At 41.8% G+C, this 27,890-nt stretch overlaps 1 protein-coding gene across 2 annotated transcripts in view; it reads left to right on the top strand.

The window, feature by feature from the left end:
* Positions 1-27,406, top strand: part of Tbx15 (T-box transcription factor 15) — a 109,592-nt gene extending 82,186 nt beyond the window's left edge. For both annotated transcript variants that reach the window (XM_076862811.1, XM_076862812.1), the window contains exons 7-8: positions 13,026-13,123; positions 24,954-27,406. In XM_076862811.1, coding sequence (XP_076718926.1) covers positions 13,026-13,123; positions 24,954-25,738 — 883 coding nt within the window. In that variant the 3' untranslated portion in view covers positions 25,739-27,406. The remainder of the gene's footprint in view (positions 1-13,025; positions 13,124-24,953) is intronic.
* Positions 27,407-27,890: the final 484 nt, after the last annotated feature.

The raw sequence follows: 27,890 nt of genomic DNA on the forward strand, positions 1-27,890 counted from the left end.
TTTTTTGTCTATATTGTGTAGGTATCAAGAAATATATATATATATGTCAGTTGTTGGCCAGTGTTAAGAGAAATATAAATCAGTTAAGAGGTAGGATGGGCATGGGAGCCGCTTCTGTAGGGCACCCAGTGATAGTCTCTGTGATAGGGTGTTATGACTGATGCTCGGGAAGTATCCAGGTATGTACCTAATTCCAGGTAGAGAAAATAGCAACTGCAGAGACAGGCATATGCTAGGTGTGTTTGCATGACCTAGAGGAGACTCTGTGGCTAGAGCATATGGGTCCCTGCTCAAGAACATGTCTGAGCAGCATGGAAACAGGAGGTACAAAGGTATGATGAAGTAGGCCATGTTGACCAGCATTAGACCTGTGCACCAGGAAACAGGCACACTTCCACCTGGAGAATAAGACCATTGCATGTTATAGGATTTCCCACTGGCCAGGAGGTACTGATAGCATCTTAGCAAAGCGCTAAAGTCCTTCTGGCTCCTCACTGGGCTAGAAGGGACCTTGACTCATCATTTGCCCTCCTCAGGCAGACGGTTGTTTGTCTATCCTGCCTAGTGGGCTGTTTTACTGTATGAGGAAAACAGAATCATGGATCCTCATGAGCCTAGTTCAGTGCTTCATTTATTTTTTTCTGGTAGTGTGAAAAGTTTTCATTATGTCTCATCAAAATCTGAACACTACACAAAAACAATGAAATCCTGTCATTTGTGCAAACATGGATGGAGCTGGTCATTATGTTAAGTGAAATAAGCCAGACACAGAAAGACAAGTACTGCATGTTCTCACTTACGGGAGCTGAAAGTTGATTTTATAGAAACAAAGAATAGAACCCTGGTCTCTAGAGGTTGGGAAGGGTAGAGGGGAACCAGGTTAGAGGCAGGTTGGGTAATGGGTACCAAAATGCAGTTACATAAAAAGAGTAAGTTGGAATGTTCTCTAGCACTGTAGTGTGACTAGAGTCCACAAAAATTTAAATATTTTAAAAAGTATTAGAAGAGAGGGGAGAGGAGTTTAAGCTTCCCAATTCAAAGAAATGAAACATGTATGAGCTGGGGATATAGTTCAGTGGTAGAGCACCTGTCTAGCATGTTTGTGTTTGAGATGTTGGGTGGTTTGATCCCTAGCACTGCCAAAATAAAAGAAAAAAAAAGAAAGAAAGAAATGGAAATGGTGTGTGGTGTGTGTTTAAGAAAATGGAAATGCTAATTTCCCTAAGCAGATTAATTGCATATATGTTCAAATTATCACAATGTGTACCACATAAAAATCTGTCAATTTAAAAAAAAAAAGAAAACCCTGCAAGCTACTTTAAGTACTATAATAATCACATCAGTTAATTGAGAATTAAAACTTATGTTTTCTGGACCCTTTATTTATGTTTTCTCTAATCTTCAAAACAATCTGTGTCTTGCAAATAAGAAAAATGAATCGCAGAGAGATTAAGCAGCTTTCCTACCGTCACACGGTAAAGGTTGGAGCAGGAATTAAAACGAAATCTGCCTGAGTTTGAAGCCTGTGCACTTTGTGCTTTATCATGCTATCAGTTTACACTTGACATTTTATTTTCAATAGATATGGAGAACATAATCCTTCCTCCACCAAACTCTTCATTTACTTGAAAACACTACTCAAGTCACTCAGAATCACCTCTTTCCCAATAAAGCAACCTGTATATTCTCAGTCTGTCTCTGAACTGTACCCTACGACTTCACCTATTACTTGTAGGCTCTGTAAACAAGGATTCCCTGGTGAAGCACGGGAAGCCAGCCTGCCCTTCTCCATCAGGTGAGGCTGTGATAGAATGATGCTGAAGTCAGAAGTCTCACAATAGGGCAAGGATGAATGGTGAAACGTAGAGGCTGTTTTCCTCTTTCAGCACTCTGAGAAGCTCGATTAAAATAAGCTAGAAATTAAAATAAACTTGTTAGGGCAAGTAAAGGGCTTTTGTATTTTCCTCTTGAAAAAAGTTCAAAATTACCTGATAATCACCAGCTGCCCAGTGATTTAATTTGCGCTGACTGCTTGCAGGATCTGATGGCAAGAATTCCTAATGCCATTTTGCAGATGGGAAAGATTGATGCGCAAGGATATAGAGAATTGTTTGCAAATCTCCTGGGAACTGTTGGTTCTGTGCCAGCATCAGGACCCAGTTTACCACCTTCCAGCCAATGCCTCATCTGTTGCCTTTCTTGTGCTAACAGCTATTATAAATCTAAGATCTTCCCCATGCATTTTAGACATCAAGTGACTCATACCAAGGGGCATGGCTTGATGAGTTGCATATAAATGTACCCAAAACATACGGATTACATTTCCTTTAAAAACACATGGGCTTAAAAATTAGGGGGGGGAAAGTGCTTGGCCAATGTTTTCTGGTTTTGCAGAACACAAAACATTTGTGGAATACTTTGGAGTTACAGGGTTTGCCAAACCTCAAACCAAAACACGTTCAGGTTTGTCGATCTCAATCCATCCCAGCGTGATCCAGAGGCTGGGGAAGGGAGGCGTGTGAGGGGAAAGATGGCAGGATGCAGCCACCCACTGCACTTTCTTCAGATGCCTCATGAGGGTCTCCTGGGCCTGGAGCCTCTCACACTCAATGCCATCAGAGTGCAGCCCGGCTGACAGCTGTGTCCTCTGAAGCACAGAGAAGAGTGTCGAGGGAGCTGTGGCTAAGGACACTAGCTGCCATTCTTCATATTTTAATATAAAGAGGTCTCTAGGGAGAAGTGTCCTGGTTTCCAGTCCCTGTCTTCTTCCTTTCCTGGGAACCAGTGACTAATCTGGTTGTTTGGGAGGAGGACTCCTCAGGATCTGCTCGTCTGCTGACAGCACGCATCCCAAGCTGTCCTGTTGGGTGGCGAGCCTAGCAGAGGAGGCCGGCAGCGGGAGGGAGTCGCACCTTTCAGGGGAGCTCTGGCCTGCTCACGATCTGCGCGGTCCCCAGACAATTACACCAGCAGTAAAATTGGTATTTTGGGGTTCATTGTGTTAGGTGCCTATGTGTTTCCCAGAATTGATTCTGAACTTGGAGGAAGACAAGAGGGAATAGTCACTGGACTGTCCAGAATCCCAGTAGGAGCTCCAGGGAGCACACATGGTCAGCCCAGTGGGGCCACCATCATCAAAGCCTTTCATTGTTCTCTCTGCTTCTTTAGGAAGTGTCTGGCACATGCTTCGGTGTGAGAAGCCCTCCACCCTTCAGGCTGTACTTACAGTGCTGCTCCCTTCCATGCCACGTAATTATGCCCCTGATGAGAAGTCTTCCTCAAGAGCCTCTGTGTGTGTCTCTGTGTGTATGAGGATGTGTATATAAGGATATGTGTATGTGTATATGTTTGTGTGGTGTGTGTGTGTGAGAGAGAGGGGAGGGAGGGGGAGAGAGAGAGAAGGAGAAAGTGTGGGTTCATGTTGTGAGGACAATAATAATAATAGCTAGTTATTCCTTTTGGAGTAGAGACACTGACAGATTTTGTTTCTAAGAATTTTCTCTTCAATGGGAGGGAGATTGTGTTTCTTTGTAAGCTGTTCCACTTCTAGATTTCTCAAAAACTGTTTGTCCTAAATCTGATTTTGAGTAGGGGGTCAACATATGTTCATTTTCATTCAGGCCTCAGGGTGCAATATCCAGAGTTACCTCTGGGAGACCTCTGCTACCAGGAAGAGATGGTAACACCTTCCTAGTTCTGGTTTCAGAAAATAGATTCCTTTAGCTTCAGATTATGTTTTGTCTTATGGTCTGTGTTCCTGGGCTTCATCCCCTGCTGGAATGTAAGCTCTTGGAAGGCCGGGACTGTACCTTTTCAAGTTTATGCTCATAAATTTCTCCCACAGTGCCTTGTGTATAGGATGAAATAATTGTTCATCATTCAAAATAGTGTTGCTGAGTGGCAGAGAAATTTAGAACCGGGGACACTAGCTTGAGAAAGCCTTGTCCCAACCAAGAGCAAATTAAGGAGAGCAGCATCTGGGAGCTAGTTTTGGACATCCAATGAGAAGGGAAGATAGAGTGAATCATATAAACATTATCAGTTAGTCTGAAAGGCTAACAGTGATTTGGATTTAAATCTGAGGCTGGTTTCTTCTGTAAGACACTAACCTGGCCTGATTGTTGCTTAGACACCCTTGAGATCATCTGATCTGACTCCAGAGAGCAGGGGCATGGCTGAGCTTCCTGGCTCTCTGCAGCAGGGCATCCACCCATTTTCAGTTTCTGTGAGCCTCAGAAAAGAAGTTCCCAGAAGCTGGGCTAAAGCAAAATGAGTTTTTTTTTTTTTTTTTTTTTTTTTTGAGAAAGGTTGCCCAGTAGGGAACTGTGAGGTATTATGCTTATGGTGCGGGGGGGGGGGGGCACCCCCTTGCTGAGAACACGAAAGGGAAGGTAGGGGTCAGGAAGCTGAAGAGAAGCAAACCTCTTTGCAGGGTCTCACCATTGAGAAACAGCCTTGGGAGGGACATCTACCCACAGGGCTGGGGAGCCAGCATTGCTCAGCTAGAGGGCGCAACAGCTGCAGAGACCCTGCCTATTAAAGGGGGAACCAAAGGAGCAGAGGGCAAGAGGACACTGTGGGTCATCTAGACATGTCTGATGGGAGAGCGGTGTCTCTTTCAGGGGTGGCTGCCAAGATTTTACAGAAAACCCAAGTCAGCTTGGGAAATTTTATTTAATTCCCAGGGACTTCCTCCAAAGCAAACACATACACAGAAAGGAGAGGATCAAAGTTATGATCTGTCTGGGGAGCAAGGGGCCCTATGAACTTACAAGTGCGATGAGTGGGTTCTTCCCTGCCAGTGCCCTTCATCATACCTTTAACCTTGGGTTGTATTTGAACTCCCAGCCTCTATTCCAGCTGCAAGGAGAGCTGTTCCATCTAGCATGTTTGGGTGTTCATGTTGATGTTTGCAAGTCTGAGAAGTCACTAATGTTATTTCCATGACAGATCACAGGCAGAATGGCCCATTTTTTTTTATTAGTTCATTTTAGTTACACCTATTTTAGGGTTCATTCTGACATACTTGTGCAAGCATGGAATATAATTTGCTCTGATTCAGTCTTCAGTATTTCTCCTTTCCCTCTCCTTCTATGTGTTCCTGTTCCCTTTTCTCTCCTCTACCGATTTTCTTCTATTTATAGCATTTTTTTAAAAAAAAATTAGGGCCGGTTGATATTACATGGAGGTGAGATTCACTGTGGTATAGGCATATCTATACATAGGAAAGTATGATCGGATTCATAGAATGGCCCATCTATTGCCCAGGAAAATACCAGAGCTTTTGGGGAGGGTGTGTTTTCTCTGGAGTCCACTAACGGAGGCCTGAACAATTGAGTTTCGTAACCCGGGAACTGTCAGAAAGGAGCCAGGGACAAGTCCTGTCTTGTGGGAGGTTGTTCTATATGGATAAGTAATTTTAATGGGTTGCCCCCCACTGAAGAAACAATAAGCATGAGGTCCAAGAGGAAATCTGAGTGTGAGCTCATTCTCAGAATGTTTCCAGCCAACACTGCTGTTTGCTGGGAACATGGCCGGAGGCAGTCCTTCATGATGCCTTGAGTCCCAATACATAGCATTTCAGGGAATGAGGATCATTCACTGCCTGGAGAGTAGATGTGTCTGTTGAAAGTGGGTGTTTGGTCAAATTAATACTTAACTCCAGGGAAGGACTTATTCTCTAATGGTGATGGTGAAAATATTGGGGAATAAGGGATTTTTCTAGGATTCTCACTTAAGCAGCTTAAGCCTTGGTTATGAAATGAAGAACCACTGCTCTTGACACAGACAGGAGTGCCCTGTCATAGGCCCAGCTGCTTCTTCCAACATCCAATAGAAAGAGGAGTGTGACAATGAGGAATTAAAGCACATAATGTTAGCAGAAAGGAAAAGAAGTGTAAAGGAAAAATTAGCTAGAAAATCTTAGGGCCTGTTCATTTTTGCTTAGATGTGAAACCATTTTTTCTTGGAGAGGAGGGGGGCAAAGGATGCAGGATGGACCCTAGGTAACATCTGGTAGGACAGTTGTCTGTTATAAACAAGTAACTCAAATCTACACCTTCATCTATTGAGCTAAACGTAGGAAACCGCTATATTTATTGATCAAAAATAGCAAAATAACAGCAATTTCATAGAACTGAACTTCATTTATTTCTAGCCATTCAAATCATAAGTATACAAACAAGAGCAATAATTACTGCACATAGTACCTGAAGTCCAAATTGTTCATTTTTACCACCGCATTGAAGTGTAGCATTTCCCCTGGGGAGATTTGCCTGTGGTAAAACTGAATATGGTGAAGACTGGCTATCCGTATTTGCAAATCCAGCCAGGCCCAGCATCCAGAGAAGGATTTCGCACTCCTCTTTAGGCACAGCTTGCCAGTCAGCAGAATCCATGCCCTCATCCATCTCTGGCTCCCTGTTGCTCTTGAAGGTTCGCATAGCAAACCTAGAGCCAATAAGCTGTCCACTTGCCCTTTTCCAACACACACAATGTCCCAAGTGTGTCCCTCCTGTTGAATTTCTGTTTTCATTTGTTCTCTCTGGAGCCATTGGCTATATTTTTCCAGCCAATCTCATCCTGCTCTTTCCTGGCAATCTCACTAGCCCCTGTAGATTCTGCATACTTTTTTTGTTGTCCCTGGCGTGGGTGGCTTCTGCTGTTTAGCAGATCTATGGAAGTCATCAGTGCTGGACTCCTTCTCAAGCGCCACTGCATCTAAAGTTCAAGGTAGCTGGCCCTGTGCTGGATTTTGGCAGCAGTAGCCAGCTGATCTCCTCCCGTTCACCCAGGCCATAGCTGTTCATCATGTCCCCTGGCTTGTGGTCTTTTAGCAAGTACTTAACATTTTTCTCTGCCTTATTATTTGTTCTCTCTCCCTTTTCATGAACCTTTTGCACCATTGTCCTCTTGGCCATGTGGCTTTGCCAGGGAAAGTTGGCAATTGTTTTATTATCTATGGCTCTTGTCCAGGGATGGTGTCATTCAGCAGAGTGACGTCTCTTTAATGGCTAACATATTGAAGTCTGAAATATCTGCAAGATAATGAGGCCTACAGGGGCTTGAAGGATAGCTTTCGGTTCTTTGAGGAGAGATGAGAAAAGGAATTAGGTAACAAATGGTTCTGAATTCCAGTGGAGTAAGACGTATTCTGCTCTTACAGGCCACCACCTGAGCGTAATGATTTAGATTTGTTTTGCTGGAGTTAGACCAGTAGTCCTCAGTCTTTCACTATGTTTTCTTCCTTGTTTGGGTATAGATTGTCTTTAATCAATCTGTGCTTATTAGGAGAAAATATTATCATGATCTCTATATTATAGATAGGGAGCCTTTGGCATGAAGAGGTTATATAACTTGGCCAAGGTTGCACGAATAACAAGCAGGGTTGCAATTTGAATCCAGGCAGTTTAGCTCCAGAGCCAGTGCGCTTAACTGTGATGCTAATCCGCCCCTCATGTGATTTTAGTATTACCAAATCCAAGTAGGAACGTTCCAGTCAGCTTAGTATCATTATGGATTTTGGTCACACTTCTTAAGGCAGTGAAAACTCTTCTTGGACTGTCATTACTACCGATTCAAACTCTACATCTCTCAGTGTGTGTGTGTGTGTGTGTGTGTGTGTGTGTGTGTTGGGAGTGGGCAGAAATTCCAAAGTGGGACTCACTCTGTGATGAACAATTTTAATTCATCTCCAAGCATCTTTCCATTGGCTACTTCTTCTTCCAACCTATTGGAGGAGGCACATTGATGACAACTACTTGTTAGTGCAAATATACTCATTGTATCAACTGAAACTAGGATTGGAATGAACGTTTGATTTTTATTCAATTTGCAGAACTCTACTGGGAAGTATTTTAGAATATTCCTGGACAAGAAGTATATTGAATAATCAAGATATTATTGATGTTGGAGCTGACTCCAAATCTAGTGAAAGAGAAGGAAGTGTGGAAGGTTTGACCTCATCTCCTCAATGGAGCAAGGACAGTCTAAGAATGTTGGGTCATAATAATAATAAGACCAGAAACAATAGTATATCCTGGTTCTGAGTCTTTTCAAATACTGGAACAGTATGAGAAAGGAAAGGAGGCACACCACCATCCACGAGATGAAATCTAAACACCTAACATGGAATAAATGCCTATGGTATCTATGTCATTTCACACCCTGAACTTCCATCACCTTGACTTATTTTAAGTTTCCAGAACACTCCTTCTCTTCCATGCCTCTAAGTCATTGCACATACTGTTTCTTAGTAGAGAAAGCCCTTAATGCCTCATGTCTGAATGGAAGGCTGTTGAGTACATTTTATAAATAAGGTTAAATAACTGGTTCCTTTGTGGAATCTTCCTTAAGTTTTCCAGGTATATTAAGTACTACTTGCTTGAGGTGCCATGATATCTATGTATCTCCAGTGTATCACATAGCTCAGAAATTAGTCATTTATCCATTGTTCTCTTTTTATTGAACAAGATACTCCTAAAGGGTATCAATTGAGGTCTCATCGTGTAACAAGCATTGTGTTAGACATTGGGGCATGGAAAATCATGCCCCTAAGAGCGAAGACGCTTTATATCTCCTGAACTTAGCACATATTTTTCTCCCTGATCAAATAACTCCTTTATGATCTCAAAACTTCTGTCACATTAAGTTACCCTTAGCCTTTGAGAGATGACCAATGGTCTTATCAACCCATTGCATATGTTCCCTTTATCACCAGCAAGTAGTATGAAGCATAGTTAAAGATGAGCCAGAGAGGACTAAAGAGAAAATAAATGGAAGAAACAATAAAAAGAAATTCCCTACCTCAAGACATGTAGAAAGCAGAAACTATGCATCAGAGTCTACTGAATGTTTTCATAATTGTTGTTTTAATTTTCAAACATCTGCTGAACTTTGGAGGGTTAATCCTGCCTGCCATTTAAAAAAAAAATGAGATTGGAAGGATATTTCCTTAACAATCTGGTTATTTTTCCAGATCAGTTGATCTTGAGCTATCAATAATTTGTGAGAGAGCTCTTTGGCTTGCTTTTCCTCCTTCCTTCCCCTCCTCTTTTTTTTTTTTTTTTTTTTTTTTAGCACATTCTCTTGGTTGACCAGCAAACACACTGACAGGTCTAAATAGAAAAGTCCTGGAAAGAAGAGACGAAGAAAGGGAGTTTGGACGTGGCTTGTGTTGTCACTGGAGCAAGTGGCACACAGGGGAAAATGAGCAAGAGAGGGACATTTGCCAATTTGACCATCTCTGATTGGAAATCTTGGAGACGATATCTGTTGGTGTGCAACAGACCCAAAGAGACCCATTGTGGGGCATGTGTCAATGAAACCATGGTTGCTTAAGGCAGCTTTTCTTCATCTCTGAGGCAATGAATTCACTTAAAAAATGAAAATGAAAAATTTTATAAAACTAATATAAAATTATGGAGAGTAAGTAAATAATGTACCACAGGATAAACTTGGAATAGACATTCAAAGGACTTAAGATATTAACAAGTAGTTGGCAAGGTCTCTTATAAGAGACCATGAAGGATAGAAATGACTGGCCTCTGGTAGGGGACTCAGACTCTATTGAAGGTCAAATGCTCCATCACTGATCAGAAGAAATCAAAGGAAAATGGAACCCTCTCTGAGACCTAGGTAAATAAAGGCACAATCAATCATAATTAGCTATAGAAACAATTCCCCAAATCTCCAACTCTAGAGGATTCCTTTCATTGTCAGAAACTTTATTTTGTACCAAGTTGTTTTCCTAAGTTTTAGGTTTAGGAAAAAAATGAATGCTAGTAAAAATTAATGCAATGATTACTCTGTTATAAGACATCTATTCCTCTACTTCCTAATTCAATTCATATCAATTGAGATCTCATCGTGTAACAGGCATTGGGTTAGACATTGGGGCATGGAGAATTATGGATCCAAAGCCTAAGGTGCATACTTGCTAGTGGTGGAGAGAGGGGAATTTTGTAATCTTTCCATAACACTATACCAGTATAAAATTAGTGACTTCTAATAATTAGATCTGTCCAATGAAGCTCGATAAAGTTTGAGAACGAATAAAAAAATATGACACACAGAAAACAAATAGGATTAATTTTTTAAAAAAGAAATATACTTTAAGTACATAAACAGATTGAGTAATATAAATCTGTGACATCTATATCATCCTACGTAGGATAAAGCATATCACAGGATAATTTATGCTATCTCCTTTAGGTATAAATCTGTAAGAGATGGAGCCATAGTGGATTACCAAGGTATGGCTAGTAATGTTGTGGTCTTAGCCATTATTTGGGGAAAATCAGAACCCCTATCTAATTAAGTCTACCACCCAAATAATCCTTGTGTGACAGACCCTTTGATGGACCATGGATGTGTTCATATGAGGCATGTTATATATTGCATTCTTAAGCTAAGGAAGGTCTCATGGGTGAGGATGTGGCAGGCAGACTTTGTGTAGAAATGTGTACTTCTATCATTCACCCATTGATATGGACCTAGAGGGTGATTCTAACTAAATGTCAGAAAGAACTTTCTAACAGATCTAATAAAACACTGAATATTTATATGCCAACAGAGTCTGGATGACAGGATGATGTCATAGGAGAATGTAGATGATACCTGAGACCCTTCTCAAATTTTAAATCTGGTCCTAGAGCTCTGTTTTCAATTGGATTTTAGATTTGGATATACAGATACATGGGCACTATTTTATAGTATAAAGCTGATTATAGTATAAAGTTGCCTCAGCCTTTTGGGCTATTATGAAAATGAATCCAAAGTTCATTTTCTGTTTTTTTCAATGAATACAATATTGGCAGTATATTAGTGTATTATTGCCATTTCACAATCTTCTAGCACTCGATTATGAAATGAGAAGGGATTGTTGTTTGTCCTTGAGCTAATATTTTGTCCTCATCACTGGTACATGCTCCTGGAAAGAATGGAATAAAACCTCTGCCATTTGAGTGAGCCTCCTGAGTCACTAAAGGGAATCCTAAGATGTTCTGGTGGATCGCCAGCATTCCACAACAAAGCAGTAAGGTCTAAGCCTGGCCTATCTATTTCTTCTGTCCACCAAGGCTCAGCATGGCTTTATCTGACTATCCCCTTATTATTCTGAACTCCCTGATTGCCTGGGCTCTTTCTCCCCACAAATAGTTTCATGTACTGTATTCAGCATTAACTTAGAGCGACTATGAGGAGATGTCTTCTATTCCTACTTCTAACAGATTAACAGCTAATAAACACCATGCGACACTCTCTCCTCTGAACCTCTTCTTAAAATACAGAGTTTGGTTTGCCAACCTTGGTGTATTTAAAGCCTCCGAGATTCCAGGGAAGACTTTAGAAAGTTAGCTGTGCAAGTAAGGCCTGTTCAGAGAGGACATTTTCCAACACAAAGAACCCATCCGTGTGTCAGCAGCTCGTGTGAGAAGAACCTCGGGGGATACTCTGGTCATTCATAAGGAAAGGATAGTTGTTCTCACTTCAAATAAAATGTCTCACTTTATTCTTGGCGTGTAAGACTGAAGAGAACCTGTGAATGTATTATCAATGGAGTGGAAGCCTATCTGCTCCCAGGAAGGTGCGTGATGCTGCCTTCCAGTGACTTTGCAACAAGAAGACTCAGCCAATGCTCTTCTCCACTTCCCTTCTCCTCCACCCCCATAGTCCCCCGCTTCCTCTCCCTCCACCTATATAGACATGACACAGTTTCAAAGAAAAGTCAGGAATCAGATGCTGCGTTCAAAGCTTTAAACAGAGCCTCAACCAGTGACTGTGTTTGGGGGGATATGGAGTATCAGCAAGAATATGTTGAAATCATCCTGGATAATTATCTGGGGACCATGTATATCAACATCTCATAAAAGATGACAGAGACACAATTCATCGAAGGGTAAAGCAGACAGTGTGCACATAGTCCGGTTGATAGTTTATCTAGTACCACTGAACCAAAACCGTCGAGGAGTTTAACTGTAAAATATTGGTTATTTCCTAAAGTCTGGCAGTTTGTAAGTCTCAAAGACCGGCTGAATGTAATTCCAGCAGCTCAGGAGGCTAAGAGTGGAGGATAGCAGGTTCAAAGCATCAGGAATTTAGCAAGGCCCTAAGCAACTTAGTGAGGCCCTATCTCAAAATAAAAAATAAAAGGGGGTGGAGATTGGGCTGAGGTTATGGCTCGGTGGTAGAGCGCTTGCCTAGCATATATGAGGCACTGGGTTTGATTCTCAGCGTCACGTATAAGTTAATAAATAAGTAAAAAATAAAAGGTCCATCAACAATTAAAACATATTAAAAAAAGGTGGGGTGGAGATGTGGCTCAGTGGTGAAGTGCTCCTGGGTTCAATACTTGGTACCACAAACAAATACTAGCTGAATCATTAGGTTATAGAAATGCAGAGTGACATATTTGGAGACTAGTCTTTGTCTTGGTCTTTTGGCCTGAGGTATAACTTCTGGGACCATGCCCTTTCTTTGCCTGTAGGTAGGTATCTTTTGTTGAAATGGAATCTTGAGTGTATTTGATCACATACTCTCCTTTTATTTGTTGTCAGGGCTCATCTCTGTTGATTTAAGAATTCTTAGAAGCTACAAGAGTTTGAGAGTCTCATTGACTGTTTACACACCTGGGTGTGGAGTTGACGATGGCATTGTCCTGAGCTAGAGAAGCAGTCAGTGCTACTTTCTGCTCAGCTGTACTCATGATATTAGTGACCTTGACCTTTATCACTCAATACGCTCTTTTCATACACAACAAACTTCCTTTGAAGAAGGCTCGGAGTAGAATTTTATCATGGTTATAAAGTTGCCTGCAAGTAATCTGAATGATTAGGTTAATTTGTTCTTCCTTCTACAGTCTTAGCAGTGCCTATACCTCCTGCCTTTTCATACTGATTTGTCCTCATGGCGATGTCTCAGTGCCTATAAAATGCCACCTGCCAAACAAACCACCTCCGGATCTTTAGAAAGTCAGTGTATTTCTCGGGATCACTCACCACTTTATTTCCTGACTTTTCCTTCTGCAGAACTGGACTTGAAGCCATCATGGAAACCTATGCTTTCTGGAGACCTCCGGTGCGCACACTCACTTTTGAGGATTTCACTACCATGCAAAAACAGCAAGGTAAAGCCCTTGGGCAGGGCGTCTGCCTGCACCGGTGACAGGGTTGGGGGGTGGGGCCTGAGCTGAGTGTAGCACATCTGGCCCCAGGCCAAGACATGGGTCACACCAATTCTCCTGGAACAAAGAGATCTCAGTAGCTCCATAAATAACCCAAGCATCACCACCAGCTTGTGCAAACAAGCTTGTTCTAGAGGCAGCGCTTCATCTGGCATTCGGAATTCTTTTCTCCCTTCCTAAAAGCACGTCTGTGTATTGATGATTACGATGGTGATGGATCATTGTGGAGTATTACTAGGCGTGCACATAGGCCTTGGCATTTGAAGAGACCGTCATCATCATAATGACATTTTTTCCTCGTGGAAGCTTCAGCAGCTTTCTTATTTTTAAGTTTTTTGGTTTTTTTTTTTTTTTTTTTTTTTAGATACAAAAAGCCTTCCCTCCAGACAATGGGAATATATCCTGTCAGAGCTAACAGTAAAAAGCAGGATGCTTCAAGCCCATCTGAACCTTGCAATGTTGTGCTCTTGTGCTTTGCTTGTCTGAATTAACACTCTTCTCCAGTTGGTGGGCTAAGTGGACTCTGGCCCACTGACTTTGTGTTTTTTATCCAATTTCTAATATTTCCTCCCGTGTAGTGCAGGCTGGGAAATGCTGGCTATGTCTCTAGAAGGTTCCTTGGTGGACTTCTACTCCTTTTCTTGGTCTACTCCTCTTCCTAGGGCTACCCATCTTGGTACCTGAGTGACAGTTTCTCAGGGTGTAAGATGGTGTATGAATGTCCTTCTCCAGCTTCCCCCTGCCCAAAATTGACACTGATCGACATGTACAGACCAAGCTCATTCGGTGGCTGCCACTAATAGAGCCCAACTTTTGAAGGTGGAGTTCTTCCATTAGGGAGGCCGTTCTAGGACTTGATAATACATTATATTGAATTCTCTTCTCAGCAGGGCCCCTTGCCCTTTGCGCACACCGAACCAGGTTTGTCACCAACATCACTGAAATCTCTTATGTTTTACGATGAGTTTAGTAATTTCAATCATGAACTCAGGAGTCAGGACATTTTAGGGTCTTTCCACTCACTATTCCTCCCTAGCTTTGGGACCTTGGTCAGGTCCCTCAAGATTTCTGATGTCCCATTTTTTCTCTTCTGCATTATATAGATGAATATGCTAGAATGCTTATTGAGAATTAAATGGGATAATGAATTTAAAATCATCTGAAGCACTCAATACTTGCTGGTTACCCATTGTCACCTCATCAGCATCACCATCTTCATCCCCCCTTATATCATTGGACAAGCATTCCTAACCGGGATGGAGAATAAGGTCTTTTTGATGATAACTCATTCAAAGCATGATTAGGCTGTCTGTCTTCATCAGGATCTGGTGAGGTTAGCAATCCAGAGTTTTCATCTCTTTTTTTAATAGATGGGGAGGAACAGAAACCTTTTATATGAATTCACCTTCTTCCCCAAAGACTGTGATCAGAAGCAGTGTCAATTATTATTATTTACTCCTGCTTTGAGCCCTTCTGGCCCCTACGAGGCATAGGTTTTATTGGGGTTAGGGAGGCCTGGGTCCTCACCTTGGATGGTCTTCTCTATCAAACTTTGGCAGTTTTCTTTCTCTCTGAGTACCAGTGCACTCACCCACAAATGAGGGATGATTATTTTGGGGAGGCAATTTATATCAAGTTGCTATATCAAGTTGATATCAATTTATATCAAATGGAAGTGTGTTGTCCAAAGACCCCTACTTCAATCTTTTTCTGACATGGTTAGTTACTTATTTGCCTTCACTTTACCATTGACTTTCTAAGCTCTAGCTAAGCAGAGTTTGGATTGTGGAGAAAGCAGACAAGGTTGGCAGAGGTAATTGTCAGTTGCCAAGAGCAGGCATCAACGGTGACAGTTCTGTTTACTGCTGTGTCTCCAAGATATGCCACAGGGCCTGGAACCCAGGAGGTGCCTAACAAATGTAAATAAGATCACTTGGCGACTCCCTGGCTCAGGTGGGCAGCATCGCTGTCAGCCTGTGCCTTGTATGTATGTGGTGTGGATATGATGTGCTCACTGGGGGTGGCCACCTGCATTGCAACAGCCTGTGAGGCTGTGGGGCAGATGCAGGCACAGGAAACCTGCATGGATGCTTAGGTATGCAGTACAGCAGGTGTCATGGTACTTCTATTGAACATCAGCATGAAGGCTTATTATTGACACTTTAATAGCAATTGGTTTAGGGGAAACTGAACTATCAAAGCACAATTTCACAACTATCTCAGTGACCCCTTTTTTATTGGGGGGAACAAGCTTGAATTATGAGATACATGTGGTAGGGGAATGAGGCTAAAGGAAAAGCCAGTTTACTGAATTGTTTCTATTCAAGAGTTGATGAAATTTTCTATTAAGTGGTTTAATTGGAATATATTTCTGAATATATAATGAACTTGATCCAGATTCTTCTTATTAAAAACTATTGTGGTTTGGTTTCCTTTTGTTAACAGACTGTAAAAAACCCATTCTCTCCTGCCCTAAGAACTGAGAGTTCCAGTAGCTCTGGACAGGATCACTTTAAAAATGCATAAAGGAGACGTAGACATCTATGCTGAACTGCTGTGTGTCTTGGAAGGAGTAGAAAGTGATGTTGTCAGCAGAAGCTTCAGTGCACACTGTCCTGTGTAATTCCCTTTTAGTGAGGGGAGAGTTGACAATGTTGGCTACACACCTAAGATCCCAGTAGTGACTGACTCACCCAGGTCAGCTTCAAACACACAAATGTCTGTCATGTCAAATAGTAGACCTAGGACAGTTTTGTCCTCCTACTGGTAGAGACTGCATCAATCTTTCTACTTAGGTGAGGTTCAACATGCTTTATTCTCCCTGCCCTGGCTGTCATTTTTATTTTTCTTTCATTAAGACTCATACGCTGGTAAAATTTCAAGAAAAACACTCTGATGAATTCATCCGTAGTTTTGCAGAAACTCAAATTCTTCTATTTAAAAGACATATCGAATAGAATGTTCTGAATTGTCGTTTTTTCTTATTGGGAAAAGAATTCACAGGATTCATTGTCTTCGGCCTTTGACACAAAAAAGAAACCCAGGCATTTTTAGTGGTCTAGTACTATCCTCAGTTAAGAGATTTCAGAAAAGCGGAAACCAATAATATGCCTCATTTGTTTTACAGGGCAGTTTCCACTCCTCCAGGCCACATTATTCTTATTCCCTAGAACTTTAATTTTCCATAAGAGTTTAGTTTACTCTTCTTATTGATGGTTTATTGTTCAATAACTTGGGCATTAGCTCTAAGTTATTGAAAAGTTCTGAATTCCAGTTTTTAAATGAAGTCTATGGTATGGTCTTATCTTCAGGTGTCTTCATTTAGAACCAGCCAGGTATTTATGTGTTCAGAGAGTCTGGAGATAGAAATTCTCTTTCAGGGATGACTTCTGCTTGAGTGCTGATAGTAGCAGGTAGGAAGTGAATTAACGATGTAAGCGATGTAAGCGATGCGTGGGAAAGGTGACCGAGGCAATACAGACACAGAGAGGAGAAGAATAAGAGCCCAGGTCCATTAGAATCAAGTATAATGTGATCCTGTTGTTCCTCTGGACATTCTTGAATAAAGTGTGCCTCAGGTTGCTCTTATATATGATGGAGCCATTTGCATGGGCCAAACTGAGAGAGCTTTTATGAGAAGTGACTTCAGTGATCTGGTAACTATGTACTATAAGGAATGATTCGGATGACCCAGAAGCTGGCAATTTATTTCCCTACGTGGAAAAATGAGGAGCCTTCCGTTTCAGAAGGCCTCCCTTCTGCTAAGATTTCAACAGCGTTACGTGTTTCAGTGTTTGTCAGGCAATTTTAAAGCTTTAGAATTATGAGGTCTGCAGTGGTGACTGAATTTTCATCTGTTTGATTTGCATTAGTTAGAGTTGGTCAGGGAGAGGGGTCAAACAGTGAGCAAGTCACATTAGTAAAATATTGAGAAAACAAAATTCAATGGAAGTCAGCCTTTGAACTGTAAAGTCACTGTAATGATTCAAATATAGTCCATTTATACAGACCTTGCTTATCTCTAAGATGAAGAATAATGCTTGTCTATCTAGTTTTCAATTGTGTATTCACACAGAATTTTTTAAAGCACTCCTTCCCCATGTCCACTAAACTCTGTTTTAATGGGTCTCAAAATTCTGTGACAGATTTTTTTTTTTTTTTGGTCAAGTTGTTTCCAAACTACTTACTTTAAAAACGAGTAACTTAAAACTGCCACCTCCATACATTGGTCCACAAATGGTCTTCTTTCCTTCTGAAGGTTTTGTGATGTGTTGTTATCATTAGCCAGCCTTTTACTAATTAAACTTAAATGACCAGTTGAGATAAACGGTTCTAAGCTGTTCTTCCACGGCTGATTAAGACTAGGGTGACAGGTGGTAGGGGTAATATTCATTTAGCCTTCTGAGCTTTCTGGGCAGACTTGGTCACCTTGCCAGTTCCAGCAGTTTTGTCCGTGCTTTGATGACACCCATAACAACTGTCTCATATCACGAATAACAAAATGACCCAGAGTGGGAGAGTAAGGGAAGCTCTCAGCGCACATGGGCTTGCCTGAAGCCACCCTCCCACCACCCGCTGGTCATCCTGGCAGCATCAGCAGATTTCAAGAATTTAGGGCCATCTTCTAGCTTCTTACCAGAATGGCAATCAATCTTTTCCCTCAGCTCGGTAAACCTGCAAGCCATGTGAGCTGTGTGACAGACCAGTCCAAGGACATAGCCAGCACTGATTTGGTCTAGATGGTTTCATAGAGCCCTCTTTTGTGTGTGTGTATATGGTATAGAAGAACATTTTGATTTTGTAGCATGGTTTACACTGTAAGAATGAGATGCTCCACCCGGGAGGTAGAGACCATCTCAATTCAACCCTCTGAAATAACAGTACAGTTTGAGCATTCCTCATCCGCAAATCCAGAATCAGAGATGCTCCAAAATCTAAAACTGCTTGAGTCGCTAACATGACCCTCACAAGTGGAAAATTCCATAATGTGAGACTTTGTTTTATGCACAGAATTACTAAAAAAGATTACATGAAATTACCTTTAGGCTCTATGTGTAAAGTGTATATGAAACAAAAATGAATTTTAGGTTTAGGTCCCATCCCCAACATATCTTATTATGTATATGAAAATATTTCAAAATCTGGAAATATTTAAAATCTAAAACACTCTGGTCTCCAGCATTTTAGTTAAGGGCAACTCAACCTGTAATTGGTAACATTGTATGTTTTCCCCCCTAATGTCCCTAATGCTCAATGTGTCCAGAACTAAGTCTGCCATCCACCTCATAAACCTGGCACCCTCCCACCATCCGCTGGTCATTCTGTATATTTTTTTCCCTGTCCTACCTTCTATGAACCACCATTACCAAGCTCTCTAACCCCATTTCTGCCATCCCACTCTGAGCTGCTGTCATCTCTCATCTAAATGACCATGACATCCCCCAAGCCTCTATCTTTTCCTCTGAGCCGTTCTCCACATCTCTTCCTATCACCCCCTTACTCCAATTGCTGAGAACTTTCAATGGTCACAGTTTACATTCTCTATAGAAGACATATCCCTGGCAAAGCCCACTAGACCTCGAGTGTTCTGTCTTTTCTGCTTCCACTCTAACATAGAGGTGGGGGCAATGAGAATTAGATAAGTTAGTGCCTTAGATAAGAGAGTGCTTACAAAAGCACCCGGAGTTACTAAGCATCAATGAGTGGTCCATTTCATTATCTGTGGCTGATCTAGTTATAGCCTATGCCACTTTTCAAGCAGGCTGTGCTTTTACCTGCCACAACTTGTTCCTTTGCCTGAGAGTCTCCCTCCCATCCCCTGGCCTTTTTAGTGCTATCTATTTTTGAGAACTCAGCTTAAACCTCACTTGCTGGGGAAATTTCTCTGCTATCTGTAATAAGCTGAATCCTCTTTTAGAGTGTGCTCTGGTTTATTTTGGGTCGTTCTTTGGTTAATGTCTTTCATTCACATTTTTCTCACCAATTTTTCCCCACATGATTATTACATTTCTGGGTCCAAGCATAATGATGCACACCTGTAATCCCAATGACCCAAGAGACTGAGGCAGGAGGATCACGAGTTCAAAGCCAGCCTCAGCAATTTAGTGAGATCCTATCTCAAAATAAAAAATAAAAAGGGGAATGTGGCTCAGTGGTTAAGCATCCTGGGGCACAATCCCAGGTACTGGGAAAAAAAATTCTGGGTGCAGGCATGATATCTGGCTCATATTTGGTACTCAAAGAGTTGTGGAAGGAGTGAGTGAACTCAACTCTGCTGGGTGCTATATTAATTGAATAGTGTCAATGTGTTTGGCAAGAATTCACTAACTTAAGCTAAAATTCAAAAAGAAAAGAGATTAGGAAAAAAAGGAACAATAAAGGTATAAACTAAGAAGAAAACAATCTTGGTTAAAAAATAGTGAAGGAAGTGTCCAAGACATCCTAAGTAGAAATAACAGGAGAACTAGTTGGGGTCAATCATTTAGGGTCTTGACTGTCTATGTGTGTGTGTGTGTGTGTGTGTGTGTGTGTGTGTGTGTGTGTCTGTCATGGAAAGTATGTAAAATGACCTTGAAATTGAGTCACTTTTTTGTCTATTATTAGGATTTCTTATGCTGTCATAGCCAATGTTAAGCGTTTGGGTGACAGAATTAATGTCAAGAATAGAAAATTAAGGGGAAGGAGAGAAGTTATAGGAGAGAAGAGTCTGGCTCCTAGAAACAAGTAATAACATGGAAATTTATCCTTTACTATCCCAGATGGGGTTTTATCTTACTATTTTTCATTGTTTTTTTTTTTTTCTGGGGAGGGAGCACAACAAAATAAACCCCAAAGGAAACTGTATATGAGAGTCCCCATATTACAATCTGGAAATGATCAATTTAAAGATGCAAAAGTCAGCAGGTTTGGTATTCTGGATTTTCGTGGTTGCATTCATCTTGTATTTGTGGTACATAAAGATATCCTAGGTTGTTGTCCTTGTGTGGGATCACTGCTAAACATGTATTCTTTTGGGTTGTTTTGCCTTTTAGCCTTGAATTTTGGAGCAAGTTAATGTCAGATATGAATTTTAATGTACCTCCTTACTTTAGTCCAGGGGTAAAATAGGATGGAGAGGAATGGGGAGTGGAGCTTGATCCTGGAACAACTGAGAGTCTGAAGCCATTTATGGCATTGTATTATGGAATTATGTTTATGGCATTACATTTGAGGTGAATTAAGGCCTCAGAGGATAGTGGGAAAGACACACTAATTTGTGCTTTTTCAATTTCTTTCGCTTTGCTTGACCTGTGAAGAGATGGGGCCGTGGAACAGCCTGTTTTCATCCGGGGTTGAGAAGAGAGAGGATTCACAGAGGAGCTAGAATTGGTACAGCCTTTAGGAATATGGCTCAATTGTCTCTTACCCCAGTGCTCTGTCATTCACAGCACTAGGACCGGGACTCCTTCAGCCTGTCAGGGAAGGGTGTGTAGCTCTGTGAGCCCAGGAGGCTCAGCGCTAAGGTTGGAGGTCAACACCCAGAGTCATCCCCACTGGCGCCCACTGCCTCAAGATTTCTTTCTCCTTTCTTTACTCCTTGTCTCATAAAGGAGAATACGTATTGCCTGCATGTCAAGTACTATTGTGAGCACTTTGTAATGTGTATTCTTTCATTTTTTTTTCCCCCTTGAATGTGAAGCTGAAGGCTAACTTGCTAAGGTCCCAAAGCCAGTAAGATAGCTAGGACGGGAACCAGGTTTGTCTGGCTCTATGCAGCATGTTTGATCACAAAATAAATTCATGTCAAGACTCCTAGAGCATCCAGAACCTGGCAGATACAGGGGAGAGGAAGGTGACAGGCAGACTATGCTAAACGGGAAAGGGAGGCAAGCTTTTCTTTGAGAGGCAGCTCTGACCCCTTCTGTCTGGCACTTCTTGGCCTAGCTTCGCTGCACTGAGAGGTCTTCACTCATTCAAGTGTTGAAATGCAAAGGGGGTGGTCTGCCTCTTTAAGTTTATTTAGCACTTGGCTGGGACTCCCAACTTGTTTAACAGTTGGCAGGTTGTTAGATCATAAGACAATAAAGACTTCTCAGTATCTCAGTTTTCTATTTTGCAAAATGGATACCATAGTCTTCTCTCTCTCTCTCTCTCTCTCTCTCTCTCTCTCTCTGTCTCTGTCTCTGTCTCTTTGAACTGTGAAAAATAATCATTGTCTGTATTGAGGACTTGTGTGCATAAGAACATTTTTTTTTCAAAGTGGATGGAAGCAATGTGACCTTCTCTTGAACAGGCTTGCTTCCCCCCACACCTGCCCCTTTAAACACTAGTTCTTATGGAGGCTCCCACCCCCTAAAGCTCAGCAGGCCACCAAATCTCATTTCCAGTGAATGTCATTTAAAAGCCAAAGCAAGCTGACTACAAACTTTTTAACATGTGCCTCTCATCTGCTCAGCAGAAATCCCTGTAACTTGTTAATAGTTCCCTTCTTATTTTTTTGTAGTGAAACCAATCGAGGCCTTAAATCAGTACCATTCGTTCCATCTTGGGCCATCTGAGAAAACCATTTAGAGTTGTAGCAAGTCCTGTGCTCCACCGTGCACTTCCTGCCGCAGGGCTAGGGCCAGGGCCTGATGGAGCATACCTATAGCAGGACAGGACAGTGTGCTGAACAGGTGGTCTCCTCGGGGGCCACATAAACACCAGATCAGGGAGAGCAGGACAGGCTTTCAAAGAAAAGACACCAGATTCCTATCTCGTAAAACACAAATCTCTTTACAGCCGGAGTCAAGTTTCTCCATTTGTGCCACAGCACTTATTTCAGTGAAGTTTATGGTGTTTAGGGTAGGAAAGGAGAAAGATGGATAGGATGCCTCAAAGAGAAGAACATGAATTTCTGAGCTTTCTGTAAGGCACAGTGGACTAAGGTATTTGGCTGTTCCAGAACAGGAAGCAGGCGATGTTCTTCCTCCTCCTCCTAGAATTTCCCCTTTCCAGAACTCCTTCATCATATCAAAATGATTCCTTATAAAGCACTTGCGGTTGACTACTCATGCTTTACATTACTTTAAACCTCAGGCACAGTGACAGTGCTGACAAGGACAGAAACTGAGTTTAAGTCCTCTTTTCCCAACTGAGAATGAAGAGGCAGAATGTGTTGCTTGTGGTCCGGAGCAGGGAGGTCAGTGATTCTGGAATCAGGTGTGAGCTTTTCCCACCATGGCTAGCTACAGGCTGTATTTAAAATGTTGGTCTTTTCTGTTACTGTGGAGTAAAAACCATTTTACTTCTGTGAAAAGGTAATTTGTTTATGTTTGTAATTTGTTTATTTCTGTAAAAGGAACTTGAGAACCAGAAACGAGGTATAAAAATTTCCTGAAGTGACTTTAAAGTCAACAATTGATGGGGTGAACTCTGAATCCTACTGGATCTTGAAAGTTCATGAGGAAAATTCTTTTGACTAAGGAAGAGATGATATTAGTTGGGCTTTATAAAAAATTGGTCCTGGATAAACTTTAGATAGGGCAAAGGAGAGGGAGGGCAAGGGAGGAGAAATGGGGTAGGAAACATGATGGAATGAGACAGACATCATCATCCTCAGTACACGGATGGAAACGTGAATAGTGTGACTCTATTTTGTGTACAACCAGAGACAAGAAAAATTGTGCTCTATTTGTGTAATATGAATTGAATTGCATTCTGCTGTCATATATAGCAAATTAGAATAAATAAAATTAAAAGAGGAAAAAATCATAAAACAGAAAAAATATTGGTCTTAGAAAAAATTATTAACAAGAACCAAATTTGTACATCAACAACTAATATTATATACCTGTGGATATAGGCGAAGTGTTTTTTTCCATCCCTCTAAAAATTAAATTCAAATTCCTCTTTGAGGCATTTGATTCTTTATCCATACATCTGGGATCTCTTTCTCCTTCCCTAGAACACTGTGGGTGGTTTCTCTATAATGCAGTATCTCTGGAATCCTCCTATTTTCTTTGCAATTTTCTTGCTGATAAAAACATTTTTTTTCCTGCTCCTTTCTACCTAAAATGCCCTTTATCTTTGTATTGTGCTTAGTCCCAATAAGAGTTGTAGGTGACCTAAAGGGTATAGCACCCCTTGGAGACCATAGTAGGTGAGAAGCTATTGTGGGACAGTACCATAATGGCAGGAGGGAAGGAATTAGACTAAGGGAGATCCCACAGGCAGACAAAGCAGATGCTCACTCTGGAATTCAGTGAAGGGCTCAACAGGTCCAGCATGCACCACCATTTTTAAATTCCATTAGGAGAGACAGGAAGTGGATGTTGCACTCTGCACCTTCTTGACCCTAGAAAAGAGAAGGCTTGTAAAGGTCATTTGGGGCCTTCTTAATCTGAACACATTTGAAATAGGTTGGAATGAATCAACTAGTCATCCAGATCTCATATCCACTTGTCCTAAGATCGACACTTTCAAAATACAGATTCAAAGACTTTTAGAAGTGGAAGGATCCGGAGGTCCTTTAAGACGAAGTGTGGATTCTGGACTTGAGAACTCATTAGGAATGCAAATTTTCAGACCCTGCCTGAGATCCACAGAATTAGAGACTTTGGAAGAGAGTCAGTAATCTGTATTTTAATTAGCCCTCTAGCTGATTCTCATGCATATATTCAAGCTACAGAATTACTACTTTTGGTCCTATGAACTGAAGAATCCAGGTTGTATCATGAGTTCCTAATTCTGGCTGAACATTAGAATAAATTGAGGAGGTTTTGATATGACAGTCCCATGCCCCCCAAACCTTCCTTTAGTTGGTCTGAGTTGGAATCCTGGAGCATCATCATTTTTGAGATGGCAGGTTCTCTCAGCTGGAGAGCCACTGATCTAAGTTAATTCCTTATTCCTAGATGAATAAACGGAAACCTATAGAGGGTAAGTGAGGTGTCCAGCATCATATGGGTAGTTAGTGTGGCAGAGCTTTGAGTAGAGGCTCATTATCTCCTGACTTTCACATCAGCTTAAGGACTGTTTGGCCTCTTGTCCCAATAAATATCAAGATTCCAAGGACTCTGATTACAGATCTGTTGCAGTCTCTAACACGGAATAGGCTCCTATGAAGGAAGACCGGCAGAGCCTCTGGACCATAATGATTTTCTTGTGGATTAGCCTGTTTTATTATAACTTAGCTCATATAATTATGCTCATATGTCTTTCATAAGACAGAACTTTAATCTCATGCCTCAAGTCTGACCACCTGGTCTCTCTATTCTGCCCTCCCAAGCCTCGGTTCTGATACAGCATCCTGTTCCAGCACCTGGTTTCCACTGAGATTAGAGTCCTGCATTAGTATGCTATATTTTGAGCTGAAAGACTAAAGATAGAAAAGTAGGAAACAATCACTGGTTAAAATAGGCATTTCCATTGAGAATGGGAAAAGTTGAACTAGTGGATTTTGATGAGGATCACTAGAGGTCTTATTAAAAAGTGAATTTTATAGTAAGAAATGGAAAAATGGATATTGGAAATCTTATTATAATTGAATAAATAAGACTAAGGCTTTTACAGAAAAATAAAGAGTTTAGTGTTCTTTTGTGTCATCCTCTTTATCCTCTCTTTAGCAGAGTGTGTGCCTTTGGGTGTGTGTTTATGGTGGAATCACTGGGTATGGACTTTGACTGAAAATAAAGATGTGGGTCTATAGAAATCAGCCCATCTCGGGTATTTCAAAGCACCCTTGGGTGGCTCGCATTTGGCCCAGGGAAACCCATCTTAAAATACTCAATGGTATTTATGTTTTATTTTTCAGGAGGCAGCACAGGTACTTCCCCAACCACCTCCAGCACTGGGACACCATCCCCATCGGCTTCTTCTCATCTTTTATCTCCATCCTGTTCTCCTCCAACTTTTCACTTGGCCCCCAACACTTTCAACGTGGGCTGTCGGGAGAGCCAGCTGTGTAATCTAAACCTCTCTGATTATCCACCTTGTGCCCGAAGCAACATGGCTGCCTTGCAGAGCTACCCAGGGCTGAGTGACAGTGGCTACAACAGGCTCCAGAGTGGAACTGCTTCGGCCGCTCAGCCCTCTGAAACCTTCATGCCTCAGAGGACTCCATCCCTCATCTCAGGAATACCAACTCCTCCCTCGTTGCCCAGCAACAGCAAGATGGAAGCCTACGGTGGCCAGCTGGGGTCCTTCCCCACTTCCCAGTTTCAGTATGTGATGCAGGCAGGCAATGCAGCCTCCAGCTCCTCATCACCACACATGTTTGGGGGTAGCCACATGCAGCAGAGCTCCTACAATGCCTTTTCTCTCCACAACCCCTACAACCTGTATGGATACAATTTCCCCACCTCCCCTAGGCTAGCTGCAAGCCCAGAAAAACTGAGCGCCTCTCAAAGCACTTTACTCTGCTCTTCTCCCTCCAATGGGGCTTTTGGAGAGAGGCAGTACCTGCCCACAGGGATGGAGCACAGCATGCACATGATTAGCCCTTCACCTAATAATCAGCAGGCACCCAACACTTGTGATGGCCGGCAGTATGGGGCAGTCCCAGGTTCCTCCTCCCAGATGTCTGTACACATGGTTTAGAGGTCAGTCCAAACACCATGGAGCCTACGGGAGTCAAGCCCCCAGAGTCTCCGTGGGCAGATCCTCCTCTTTGGGAGCCCAGTGCCTTTGGAAAACAGGAACTGTGTATTTTTTTTTTTTCCTGGAGGGGGAAAACACATACCCAAGAACAACAAGAGACACTTTTGAGCCACTGAAGAATACTTGCAGTGAATCATCCACAGCTCAGTGGCCATTCTCCTGCCTTCCCAAACCTTAGTTTTATAAAGCATCGTCTATGCCAGAGTGGCTTTTGAAGAGACTGAATAATCGTTTTATAATAATGTTAAGAGAGATGCTAGCATGTAGCAGCCATGGAAAGTTACACACACACACACACACACACACACACCCAGACCTACCTATACCTACTTACATGCATACATACATGCACATATACAAACTTACACATACACAAATCACCCTGCACACTGACTCTGAACTGGGTGAACTCTGTGGATGGAGGCCCAGAGTGGGTGCTTTCACCAAGAATTTGTCTATGTACAACACTAGATGGACTGGGCCAGAAGTAGCCATCAGCCTTTCTTGCCTGCAGCTTAACCTGCTTCTGGAAAGAACGGTGTATCCTGGAATCCCTCTCTGCCTATGAAGGTGGAAAGACATCTGAACTACGACCGGACTTGGCTTCCTTAAATTGCTTTTAAACTTGGGCTCTCTCCCCAGAGTGTGCTGTCCTTGATATTCCCAGTGGTGCGGTAAAAAGGGAGTGAGAGCTTCTGAAAGAGAGAGAGAGAGAGAGAGAGAGAGAGAGAGAGAGAGAAGCAGAAAATGGAGAGCAAGACAGAGAGAGAGAAGGTGTGAGCAATGAGAAGAGTTTCACCAAGGAAATGCGCTAGAGTTTGTTTCCCCGCTACAGGATATAGAAGGCATCACGGTGTTACTGAGGAATAAATCTCTCTGGGACACTGTGCATGGTCAGGGCACCAGTGAGAGGGGCCCAGGCAAGGAATGCACCTCCATCCCACGTTCTGACCACTGTGATCCAGAAGAGAGAAGCAGCACATGGCAATTGCTGATCCCACAGCATGCAGCCTGGCAGAGTGGGGAAAGAGAAGAAATGTGAAGAAGGAAGAATTTTATAATTCCCCAGGTGATATCAAGAGTAGAGGCAGCAAATAGAGGCCTGGCCTCCACATGCCTCCACAGCCTGAGCTGGACCGCCAGACCACTGGCCCCCATGGCAGAGAAACTCTGTCACGTTCCAGGGAATTACAGATGGGTCTTCTACCTGTTTCCACCTGCCTGTAGATCTCCATTTTTGTCAAATAGTTCATTGCATTTTGAAGTTTGGGGTTTTTTCTTTCATCTTTCCTTTTCCCTTCAGATCCTTTAATGCTAAGAAAACAAGTGAAGCTTGGTACAAGCTAAAATTTTTAAATGGTGTGGAAATGCAAATAATGCCAAGTAAAATAATACAGATAATATTAAGATTTTTGGTTTTGAGGTGTTGTAGATAAATGTATTTATATGCCTAGTGGGGAATCCAATATTGAATATTAAAAAAGGGGGCAATAAAAGGGTGTGTAAAATATGTATGAAGAAAAGGTGTATAAAAATTTGCCCTTATGCACGGAACTGTTTCTAAGTGCCAAGCACAGAATGCCGCTAAATAAAATCTTTGCAATTTTTTTTGGAGTGTTTGTTTTTACAGAAAAATGAAATAACAGGCTTGCGTTTTCATATATACTACCCTCTGTGATCTTCATACAGACTCCAGAAAGTAAATATCATTATCCTCATTTTACAATCAGTAACTGATCTGCGGAGAGATTGAGCAAATTATCCAGGACCATACAATCCATCAGACAGGGAACTAAGACATAAAGCCAGGTCTTCTGACTTTAATGGGATTTTTTTTTCTTTCATTTCAGCTGCAGAAAATCATGTGAGTATAATAATAATCCTTATTGTTGCTCTGTGCCAGACACCATACAATGGGTTTTACATAATCATCTCGTCCTCCAACAATTCCGTGAGATGGGTATTACTTAATCATCATTTTGTAGATCTGGAAGCAAGCTTTTAAACACTGGCTGATGACCTCAGATAACAAGTGATGGAGCTGGAAGTCTGACCTTCAGGTCTGTGCAATTAGCACCACGTCATTTAGCCA

This window comes from Callospermophilus lateralis, chromosome 7 (assembly GCF_048772815.1).
Source record: "Callospermophilus lateralis isolate mCalLat2 chromosome 7, mCalLat2.hap1, whole genome shotgun sequence".
In the NCBI taxonomy this organism is placed as follows: Eukaryota; Metazoa; Chordata; class Mammalia; order Rodentia; family Sciuridae; genus Callospermophilus; species Callospermophilus lateralis.